The sequence below is a fragment of the Lepisma saccharinum genome, chromosome 2 (genome assembly GCF_977018435.1).
Source record: "Lepisma saccharinum chromosome 2, izLepSacc3.1, whole genome shotgun sequence".
NCBI classification, from domain to species: domain Eukaryota; kingdom Metazoa; phylum Arthropoda; class Insecta; order Zygentoma; family Lepismatidae; genus Lepisma; species Lepisma saccharinum.
In genome coordinates this window covers 39,980,661-39,993,037 of record NC_139230.1, presented here as the reverse complement: position 1 = coordinate 39,993,037, position 12,377 = coordinate 39,980,661, and the positions used below count along the sequence as shown (strand labels likewise).

Here is a 12,377-nt window from a genome sequence, read left to right as displayed (position 1 = left end):
CATATTTCCCGACAAACCCAGGGTGGTTTTCAAACGCCCCCCTAACCTCCAAAACATCCTGGTCCACAACACTCCTTCACCACACATCCAACACCCCCCTGCCCATAAATGCAACCGACCCAGGTGCAAGACCTGTCCCATCCTCATCACTTCTCACACCCTCCAGGTGCACACGGCCACTGGCAAATTTACCCTCCATCCCAAAGGGACCTGCCATGCCTCAAACCTTATCTACATCCTCACCTGCAACATCTGTGGTGATTTTTACCTGGGAGAAACATCAACGGCCCTCAACCTCCGCATCAATAACCACCACTCCTCCACCCACAACCTGGATTTCACTGTCGCCGTCCACACCAACCACCACAACATCAGTTTCAACGACTGCTTCCGGGTAGCGATCATCCACCTCCTACCCCAACCAGCCAACACCTCTGTTCGCAAAAGATGGGAGAGGGCCTACATATCGGCCATGAGTGCAACCACTCCACCTGGCCTGAACAAGGCCACCCAGTAATGCCCAACCCTCACCCACCCTCCCGCCCTCCCTCCCAACTTATCCTACACGCTCACAGTTTACGACGAGCCTGGTGATGAAACAGTGTTTTTTTCGTTCTACGCACCGCTTCTTCTTCAATGGGGACCTGGCAACTCTGCAGGACCCCAACTTCCGGTTCCGTCTTCTGTTTCTTCTCACACCGATGATGCTATAAATTAGCGAAAATTTTGAATTTTCCTACTGTCCGGTGAGTGTTTCCTTTTACCTTATTTGATTTTTATATATATATATACATACTGTTTAATTGAATTGAATTAGAACTTTTGGATAAATTAGAATCTCACAGACCCTTTATATTCTTAATATATTAGTGTGTGTACGTGTGTGTTGTGGTGCGAGGCAGAATACATAAGGTTGAAATAAGAAAACATCTGCTTGTACCCTTGATTTTTTGCAAAGTTCGCCTTGAAAACCGGGAATTATCAAGGTCCTAGAGTAGCCACCCTGATCCAGTGGTTATGAACTTTTTTGTCAATAAGCCTAGAGATAATTTGATCATGCTATAATGTATTTATTAATGTTAAATTTCAATAGTATATATTAATTAACATATAAAGTTTAAAGAAAATCAGAAAGCTATTTATGAGTGGAATTGTTGGGATCAGGGCATTCACTTTTAACCTTTTGAGTCCCAAGGCCATTTTCACATGTAACCTCCCTTGGTCCCGAGCCGATTTTGAGAAAAATGCAGAGTTTCAATTAAATGAGTGTAGATTGGAGGCTAATTGCCCTAGAGAGATGAGTGATATACCGTTGTACGTGGAATGAACCAGAGATTCAGACTATATGAAATTTATGCAAATTTGGCGTATATGTGGCGGGGGGGGCTAACTCTCAAAATTCCAAAATTTTGGGAAAAAATGGGGTCCCCCCTTCCCCCCAAGAAAAAATACATGACAGTGTCGACATGCACATATAAATGATCGCTGACATGTAAGGAACACAAAAATATTTGCATTATCATCATATGACCAATGTAACGTGAGTTGTACCCCCAAAAGGAATGGTCAGCATGCCACTGATTCAAGCTTCAAAATGCAGCAGTACCTTGAAATGACTTTAGCTCAGACACTATTTGACCTGGAGAAATGAACGATATACCGTTGTACACGGAATGAATCACAGATTCAGACGATATATCATTTATGCACATTCGGTGTACATATGGAGGGGGAAAGGGGGGAAATCCCCTGAAAAATACTTTTAAAAAAAAAAAGGGTATGAAAAGTTCAAAATGCACATAGAAATTATCGCTGGCTTGTAAGAAACAGGAAAATATTTGCATCGTTGTCATATGACCAATGTAACGGAAGTTGTACCCCTGAAACGAAAGGCTTGTATGCCACTGTCTCAAGCTTCGGACAAAAAGCTAGACTGCAGTGAAAAATGAGCGCAGATTCTTGCAGCTGCTTAAAATTCTATTCTTAGACAATGCAGGGTAACCTGTGTTGCAACTTGTGGAACACTTGTGCTCAAAAACAAAGGTTTCCTTCAGCGTGCCTCGAAATTCCATTCTCACAAGGCAGATTCAACAACCAGTCTTCCCCCTCCCCCACCCCCTGCTTGTGCCCGCATGGAAAACTTTCATTTTGACATTGGATACTGATAAACAAGCTTCCTTCGAATGCAGGTACCAGGCAGGAGTGAAAAGCATTGCTTTAGAAGAACAAAGCCGGTCTTCCTTTGTCGGCAAAAATTTTCCCTTGAAAAGAGACGCAAAAGAGAAGTCCCTTTTCCTGCCTTTTCCCCTCCATTTTCATGAAAAAAAAGTGCAAAAAACATTTCTGTTAAATACATGTGTTAGGAACAATATATATTAAAAAAATCGAAATTCTAGCCAAAAATAGAAAAGTTATAACGTAAAAGCTACGACCTTGACACAGCGTCTCGATCGAGATGCTTGGGACAGTGAGGGTTACATTTGGGTATCTCGACCAGGACGTTTGGGACCCAAAAGGTTAAAAAAAAAAAAAAAAAGAAATTTACAGGGCCGCAGGCTCACGAAAGTTGAGAACCAATGTACTACGTCATCAGGGAGATCCATATGGATCTCTGCAATAGACAACCATATCAAGATGTATAATACACAAAGTGCCATCTGTTGAGGACTTTTCTTTTTGTAATCTAAGTATTTTTATGTTTCTGGGTCCAAGGGTTTGCTCTGTGAACATTTTTTTTTTAAATGGGGGTTGCATTTTGGAAAATACATTCTTTGTGCTTGCTTAAGTCATAAGAGGAAGACAGGCCCAAAACTTTCAGGTTTCTAGGTCATTGGGTTTGGACTGTGCATTGATGAGTCAGCAAGTGAGGACGAAACTCTTTTATATATTAAGATTATAGCCTGTCCTTGGGAAGAAAAAAATACCATTTTCAATTCTAATTCATATATTTTTCAGGTCACCCTCTGAAATCACTTGTATTGTGAGTATATACAATGGTATCTTTACTTCTTGAACAATGTCATATTTTTTTAGCATATAGCTCATATGTTTCCACTGAGAATGGAAATTTTCAGCAGCTTGTTTGATATGGCCCCATGGCAATTCCAGTCTGAATACAGCTGAGACACATTCCATTTTTTTTTCTGGGCCTCCCCATTGCTATAGTGTAATACAGGGTTCCCACACACCTGGAAAACCTGGAAATCTCAGGGAATTTGAAAAAAATACAAATCTCAGGGAAAATCGTGTAATTGATTAATGGTTCCCAATGAAGCAAAACTGATGGATTATAATATGCTCCTGTCTGTGGATAATCCAGGCTGTTGTAGCATTTCTCTTTCAGCAAGGAACTCGTATCTATTTGTTTCTGTTTCTTGTTTTTAAATGTGATTCCAGGGCTGGTGACCAAGTGTATACCCTCATAAATTTTGCGCTTTTTAAAATTTAATTAACAGATTTCGATCTTTTACATGACGTAAAATATATTTCAAGATGTGAAATACGCATAATAAAGATAACCTGATGTCTAAAGTTAACCAGTGTTCATTTGATTTCCCTTATTAGGGAGTAGTTTTAAGTTTTTCTTCTTTTTTTTACAAAAAGTCATCTTGAACAATGCAAAAAATAGTTTTAAATTAATGCAAATTGATGTCAGAAATTCTGACAACTTGATTCCTTTGACAAAGATTGATATCGGAATTGGTGCCAAAGCTGCTTTGGAAGCTAAAGAGGTGAATGAAAAGGAGAAGCTTATTTTTTTTTACTAGCTGCAGAATTTTTTTGCAACCAACAACAGAGAAGATTGTGGAACGTAGTCCCCATAAGTTCAGGTTGGTGAGAGCCGCTAGTTGTTTAGTTCTGAAGCAAATGACTCAGTTTCCAAAGCGATGTGCTCAGCTTTCCAATCAAAACTGATGCACTAGATTCTTTTTTTACAGGTGTCATGAAGGGCAAGGATGACTTCTCTGAGTTATGGAGCACTGTTAAGTTGGTTTTGATTTTATCACATGACAATGCATATGTGGAAAGTGAGTTTTCTGTAAATAAGCAGGTTTTAATAGAAAACTTGAAAGAAGAGTCTGTTGTGGCAAGTTTATGATGCAGTGAAAGTGGTAGGAGGAGTGTCAAATGTAGAAGTAAGCAAAGATATGATCCAGATCGTTACAGGTTCACGTATTAGATACAAAGAAGCATTGCAGAAGATGAGAAAGAAATGTGATCACAAAGAAAACAAATGGAAAGAAATGAAACGTAAAGCAAGTGAGGTCCATGCTTTACAAGCTAAATAACAAAAGATGTAAGAAGAAGCAAAGGCTATTCCAGAACAATTGAAAAAACTTGAAGCTTCTGAGAAGTAAATTTTCTTAATTTGCTGTATCAGACATTAAGTACATTTCTTGTTTTATATTTCAGTCTCGGTAACTTATTATATTTATTAAATCGGTACTAATAAGTGTCACTTCATTTTTATATGTTTTAAAAATCCCAATAATTTGTTTGCATTACAGATTAATTGATATTGTATCCATTTATAAAGATCTATGAAAAGTGTGAAAATATTTCAATATTCTATATCAGATATGTTAGAAATTGTTTCCGAGTTGTTTAAAGTTCTAGAAAACTGGTCATCTTTGTTCTTAATTACATGCAAAGAAGTGTAATTTTATTTTATTATTGAACTAGTTTTGTTATTTGCATCAGAAAACAACAGTAATAAAGAAGGTGAGGATGGTATGCCTATGAGGGGAAATGGAGGAGGCCATTGTAAAATTATAGTAGTCATTTACTGTGCATTCAATACTCTGGAAAAAATTTGAGGATTCTGGAAAACTCAGGGAAATCTCAGGGAAAATGGATTTGGAGTTTGCGTGGGAACCCTGAATATAATCAAGAGGTTCTGGTCTGGGTACAATCCTTGGTGGAGGGACATTACACAGTGGCTCGGATCCCACCTTAAATTGTACGTTCAATCCTAATTAACCTATCTGAGCATAAAATGGAGTAAACATTGGCAAACAAAGCTTTTTGACATATTTTTTGCTATTCAAAGTTAAAAAGGTCATATTTTGAATTCATCACAAATATGATACGTATCATACCACATGAAAGCCCTAAAGAGTTGACACCAGCATTAGAACCATAATTATGTGAATTATGGGGGTTTTATGATTGAAGAAGAAGCCAAATTCTACAAAAAACACTAACTTAGAAATGAAACATTTTGTATTTGTTACTTTGAGCTTCTGGAAGTGTGCAAAATTTCAATAGACTCTGAGATGCCATGTGAATGTTTACCCTTTTCTCTGTGGGTTTTCAAGATGTAATAATGGATTTTTGTCATTACAATGACAATATTGCATATATTTTACATATTATTCCATGGAAGCTCACCAATTTTGGATTACTTTGGCATAATGTGTTCTGCAAAACTTGGATTCATATGTGTAGACAGTGGAATGTCAGTTTTATGTTTCTGCATAATGTACTTAGCATTCCTGGTTCCAATAAAACAACATGAATAATAATTTCCCACATTATAGGTTTTTAGGTACAAGATCCTTAAAAACGTTCTATTTCAAGCACAGTGTACTTTCATAAAATACTTATCGAAACACAATGTAGTTACCATCCTTTTATTTGCTCCTTATAGCAATCTCTCTCTGTAGCCGTACATTTAAGTTTTATGCATGCTTCATTTCTACGCACATAAAAAGTATGTATTGAAACTGATAGTACTATGGTGAGGGCAAACTATTAATTGGTATGATTTTGTCATTTAAAAATTGTACAAAATTTGTTGCATAGTTTTGGTTTTGGATTGTTATGTTGTTTGCATTGCTTTCTTGTATTTGCACCCTGCATTGCATGAGTTGCTTTCCAACCTACATTATTGCAGATGGTATTCAAGGTTGATGGAAAAGCACCAGTGTATTCTTGTGAACAGGTGTCCCGAGGAGAATACGAAAAACAGGCATCAAATTCATCAAAGGCCTTGTTAGAGCTTCTTGATCAAATTGTTGCAGATCAGAAGATGTCTGCAAAGGAGAAAACTAAACGCTTAAAGAGAGTAAGTCTTAGTTAAAGTTGACTTGTAGTACTAGATGCTGTAATTCTTGTAGAATTTTTGTTATAGGTAATTTTAGAATTCTTGCTAAAGCAATTGTAATAAGTAAGCACTGTACTGTTATTGAATGCACACTTCTTTACTTTAAAGTTAGATTATAATGGATGGTGATTATGTGGGACCATGCTTTATCTCAGACTGTGCAACTTGAATCAGGCCAAGGGCCGAGTGCTAAGGGGCTGATGAGGATGCAACATGCTGCATAACTTTTTCAAAATCGCACCATAAACACACTTTTGCCTCTACTCAGTTGGTAGAACATTTGGCTACCATACGGAAGACCTGGGTTCAAATCCGAGAGCAGGTGATCTCGACTAGGAATTTTTCCAGTCATTTTCCTGTTTCTGTACAGCTTCTGAGGCCCACCCAGCCTCGTATCAATGGGTACCTGGGAGGTAAAGGTGGCCGGGTGTGATGCTGATCACATCATCCCAACTATGGCCGAGATCAAGAATATGTGTAGCTCTTCCTCCACATCACCCCATGTGCCTTCATGGCATGTGTGCACATGCACAGGGGTACCTTTACCTTTACCTTTACCTTTACCTTGCATGACCATTGGGCTGACCATTACCGAGATTGCAATGTCGGGAGAACGTGAAAGCCTCTTTATGGGTCCTATCCACCATCTTGGAAATGTGTCATCCAGAGTGGTCCGTGCATCCAGCAACCAGGTGGGGCACTGTCTTGTTGAAACCAGATGTGTGGTTGCAGGTGTGCAATCTGTGGAAAGACGTACAGGTTCAGCATGTCCAGGTATGTCATTCCTGTGACAGTCTGCTTTGCAAAGAAAAACAGTCATATGATCAAATTACACATCAAGCTACACCAGACATTCAACTTCAGGCTATCCTGCATGTGTTCCGTGATGTGATGTGATGTGATGTGGTTGCTCTGATCCCCATAGTCGAAAGTTATGCTTATTTACTGTTCATGAGACATGGTGGCCTCATCGGAACATTACATTTCTCAGGAAATCTAGATGTCCGTCAACGTGGTGAAGCACGTCACAGGCAAAGTTGTATTGTTGTGGCATTTCCGTGGGCTTCAGCTTCTGCAGAATCTGCATACAGCTGCAGCCACTTTCTGAGGACCTTATGGACAGTTGCTCGTGGCATCTGAAGTTCCCGTGAAGCCTGACATATTTATTTCCTTTGGTTTCATTGGATTGCTTGGCAGACATTCTCTACCTGCTCATTGGATACATGCTGGCCTCCTCCATGCTTTTCCAATATGCTTCCAGTGTCCAGAAACTGTGTATGTCATGCTTTTATCATCTTTGCATCTGGTGATGCTTTCTGATACACACGACAAAACTCCCTTTACACCATAACAATGGACTTAAACTTGGCATATGACACCACAACTTGTGCTTTCTCCTGAATGGACACCATTTTCTTGGCGATAGGCAACAGCATCAAAGGTACCCAACATTAGCTGTGCAAAGCTCTGTGACAATTTCAACTCCTGGCATACCCAACGGACCCATCAGACCTTAAAAATACCAAATTGTATCTGTTATTAACTAGGCTCTCAAATTAGGGCATTTTGATGTAAGACACCCTGTACTTTCGTGACATTTCTCATGTGCTGAGAATAAGGTAAACGAAGGTAGATGTTATGTTGCAATGAAAAATTCTAATCCTGAAGACTGGTCATTCAGCTAGATATCTTCAACAAGTTACTTAATGAATTTTAATAGTCAAAGAACATAAAAATAATTCATATTTATGTAGGCTCCCCAATTTCTTACTTTTAAAATAAACGTTGAATTGATATTGGCCCCTGTGCAAGTTACTTTGTAGATTCTTGTTCAGTACATGGCCTCAATCATAAAACTGTTTTAAAATCATGCTGTTTGTTTTGTATTATTATTTCTTGATTTCATTTTTTTGTTTTTCAGTTCAAAGCCACTTACCCTCACATTTACAATCAAAGGTTTCCAGATATGCGCAAAGAAGAGCAGACAAAGCATAAGGGCTTGTTGCGCTTTGCTTCTATCAGTAGGCTGAAGAATCTTAGACTCTAAACAATATATGTAGCAGATTGTTGTTTTAGTTGATTGTTTATGTATGTTTTGTTTTTTAAAGTTTTCCTGTTTGTTTGAACACATTAAAAAAAAATGTTTATTTCTGTGTTTAGGGTGAGCAGCTTTGTACTTGTCAATAATTTCTTGCCATTTCCTTTCCTCTGTGTGTGTGTGTGTGTGTGTGTGTGTGAGTGAGTGAGTGAGTGTGATTGTGAGTGAGTGATAGGAGTCAAAATTAGTATTCCTTCACTTTGAGAGTTAAGAAACTTGTTGGTATAATCAGAAATGATAAATGTGTAAAATGTGTAGTACTTTGATGCGGTTCATGTGCTATTTTGCATACACATATGGCTTTAGCACATTCATAAATTACCTTAGCTATTATTAATTTCCTCCCAGTATTCCTCATTTTTCAGTAAATGCATATTCATTGTGTTAAAAATAAACTGGCTGTTTTTAAAATTTTGTCTAGAAACTGAATTAAGTATTACCGTATTTACACGTACATAATGCACATGCATGTATAATGCACACCCTGGTTTTTGATGCGGAAAATTGACAAAAAAATATATCTCGTATATAATGCTAGGTCCAGGTTCAAGAAATGCCTTTCTTAGTTCTAGGTCGTAAAACTGTTGCTGTGCAGATCAACAGTGAATGACATCCTACCTATTCAATAAGTCACCTGTTACTATGTGGACTAAGAGGACAAGGTTCCTTCATTTTGTGATGAACTTATTTCAATTGCATTTTGAATAGAATACTGTTGCCATATTCAGAAACTGCAGAATTTAAGCTTTACATTGATATATAACATGATAGGGTTCAAGAAACATGAAAAATCAATGCAAGTAGCACAAAATCATGGAATGATCCTGTACGGTTTCATGTTAGCTGTCCGAATTTTTCTGTACATAATATGCACCACAGTTTGGGGGTAAAAATTTTGGAAAAAGTGCGCATTATACATGTGTAAATACAGGAGGAGGTAGCTGATGTAAATTTCATATGCAACTTCTTGTGCGTGCATGTATTTATAACTTGTTAAATTAAATCTGCATTTTTTTTTTTTACGAAATGGTGAAAGACTATTTTAGTATGAAAATAACTAAATTTTAGAAATTCTGAAGTGTAATTACAAGCCATTTTATTAACTTTATTGTGAACACATTTAACTTCTATTCTGTAGTATTCCTGGTTTTTGAATACATGTGAAATGAACAATGCCAAGAAAACATTGTTGAAGTTCGGCATAAATATCTGTCAATAACTATCACATCATTTGAAATAGTAGTTTTGTAGCCTTCTGCTACAAATTACCTAATTCACAAACTTGTGAAGCATTGTTTCAGATGGGTTCACTTGACCTTTCATATATATATTTACTTTCTTTTTTTTGCATGATTAGCATGAAAGGAGTATTTTTTATAATATTTTTATGTCCAATGGCAAGTTTTTTCACTTGCATTAAATTGGTATTACATTTAAATAGTGTAAACTTCTAGTGTAGTGCACACTGGGTAATCAGTTTTGGGTTTGGGGTTTACTAAAATTGTATTTCAGGTATGTAACCAAAGTCATACTTGAGGGAAAGCAAGTTAAAGCAGCTTCATTAAAGATTTGCCCACATGCTTGTTTAGTTTCGTACCCTTCTGGCAAAGCTAGACACTTAACTTGCAGCTTTCTTCTTTTGACAAGTTACTTTGACTTTATTTTTAGAAGCTCTCGGTGTGTGTCATTTTATCCTGGTAAACTTTTTTTATTTATTTTGTTTAATTCAGAATTTTTAATTTGAATGTGAATTTACTGAAATCTCAATTCAAAAATTGTAAGTAACAGTAGATTTTCATTTATGAAAATATCTAGTTCTATGTGCCATAATTCAATCTAATGATGTATAACTTCCATGAGTTGGTTCATCCTTAACTATTATTTACAATTTGTAAATATACATGACCAGAGCAGGACATCAAACTGAAATGCAGAGTAATTTTGAGTAGGCATGTACAAGTATGAAAATTTTTAGGTGCTTAGTATGTAAATGTAAAATTTAGTGATAACTAGTAAACATCTGATAAAATCATCTTAATGAATGTGACCTTGATGCTAATGAATTTTGCATAGAAAAGGAAATTGCATATTTTGAGATTTATTGATAAATGATGTATTTTTTCTTTGCGTACATAGAAACAAAAAGGGGACAAATTTTCAGTCCATTGACACCAAAATTCAGATTTGTAACATTGTCGGTTTTACAGATATGCCAGTATTGGCCAATGTTGATTGAGTACTGATGGTTTCAGTCCCAACCTTTGGGTATATTTCAATTTTTTTAAACTATCTTCCATGGGAATGATTGCAGAATATTTTGCTTCCCGTGTTATCATTGACTTGCCTTTCTCCCCTCATCCATGTTCTAGTCGGGCAGCCACCTTTTCTTATGTGGTCAGTGTTATGGTGCTGTTGCCATTATATGTTTTCAATTCAGTTTTATATTTTGTCATCTTTATGATGTTCCGTTCTAATGTCCTCCCCACACTAATATCACAGGCTACAGATTTATCACTGCCCTTCTTCCTACTGGAAAAGGGTTCCTTGTCAAATAATCTCTTACAGATTTGTTAGTTTAGTTCAAAATAATATTACTTCCTTTATATTATTTCATCCATATTTTTTATGTCTATAGATTTTACTTCTAAATTTTTGCTTATTCCTTGCCTTATTGCATTCCACCATCATGTCATTTACATCAGTGTTCTACTGTTTGTGAAGATATTGTAAAATAAGCACTACATTGATTTGAAACATTTCAACTGTCATTAAAATCGTTTATTCATCAGTCCTTTAATACCACCAGCAGAATAAAAATAGGGGAAGGGAAGAAACTGTTACACCAGTTGATAAATGTGTGTGTGTGTGTTAAATAAATGTTGTCCTATTTTATGGAAGTGTAAATCAAAATTTATTTCTGCTTCCCCTAATTGGAGGTGCAATATATTTTTAATATTTCCACCCTGCAAACCATGTTATAGCAGATTGTATGTATAGAGGTGGTAGTTTCTTGCAAAGACATTATTACAATAAATATGAATATTTAGTGAGATTTAAATATACATCACACTTTTGAGTCTGTTTAGTATTTTATTATTATTTTCTTTTGGCAACTTCACAAGAGTTAAAAATTCCATGCACAAATAAATGAGTGTATTCAGTGCAGTACAGGAAGGGTCAGGTAATATATCACAGCTGAAAGACACCTTTTCCTTACCTTGATATGTATGGAATTGAATGCTGTAACTAACCCATGCTCATATATTACATGCACCCAGTGAGGTTGATTATTTTTAAAATAAATTCTAGAAGAAAGAGGTATTGCATTATAATTGCATGCTATGATTAATATTTTTATGATTGTTTCATGTATTCTTTTGTAAATGTTTATATTTAATACGCATAATAAAAATTATAAGAAATAAACACAAGTTTTAGCATTACCCACTTACAAATTTTTGTGGATACTTGAACATTTCAGTAATTGAAACTTATTCTGAGCTGCATGCTTCACTTAAGACATACGTAGGGATTGTGTCTAAAGATATCTGTTTGGCGGTTATGCAGAGATGGGTAATTTACTCTGATAAGCTTACTTTTCATTTGTTCCATGCAAATTTTTCTTCACGATCGATATCGCCACCCATCTGGTACATAGGGCAGTGGCATATACTGGGTACAGAATCTGGGCTATATCACAATGTTCGAATAGACAAAAAAATTGATTGTGGGGAGGGGGTTTTGTTTATTTTTAGGGATTTTGAAATATCGTGAAATATTTATGTATGCAAGAATAAAATATATGACAAACTTCTTATCTTGTATATTTCTTTTGGAGTGTCCGAGTCCTACATATCTTCACGATTTGAAGCTTGGAACAGCCTCGTTGGTGTAGTGGCAACGTTGTTGTCTTGAAACAAAGGAGTCTCAGGTTCGATACCCGGTGGAGGCACATAGTAGTTCGGATCCCACATTAAACTATAGGTCTAGTCCTCTCTCTCTCTCTCTGCACAAAGTGGACTGAAAACAAAAATTCAACAACGATTTGAAGCTTATCCTCATACGTAAGCAGAGTAAATTGCTCGTTAATTATGTCATACTTTTAGTTCACAACACAGCACATATCATTCACAAAAATATATCCACACACTCACTCCCCACACTACTCAGTGA

At 36.5% G+C, this 12,377-nt stretch overlaps 1 protein-coding gene across 3 annotated transcripts in view; it reads left to right on the top strand.

Annotated features, from left to right (window-relative positions):
* The window catches only part of LOC145984411 (DEP domain-containing protein 1A-like), a 64,142-nt gene extending 54,668 nt beyond the window's left edge, over window positions 1–9,474 (top strand). For 2 of the 3 annotated variants that reach the window (XM_083118073.1, XM_083118072.1), the window contains 2 exons: window positions 5,897–6,067; window positions 8,028–9,474. In XM_083118073.1, coding sequence (XP_082974199.1) covers window positions 5,897–6,067; window positions 8,028–8,153 — 297 coding nt within the window. In that variant the 3' untranslated portion in view covers window positions 8,154–9,474. The remainder of the gene's footprint in view (window positions 1–5,896; window positions 6,068–8,027) is intronic. The other variant, XM_083118074.1, reaches the window with a different exon arrangement.
* The last annotated feature ends 2,903 nt before the right edge of the window (window positions 9,475–12,377 follow it).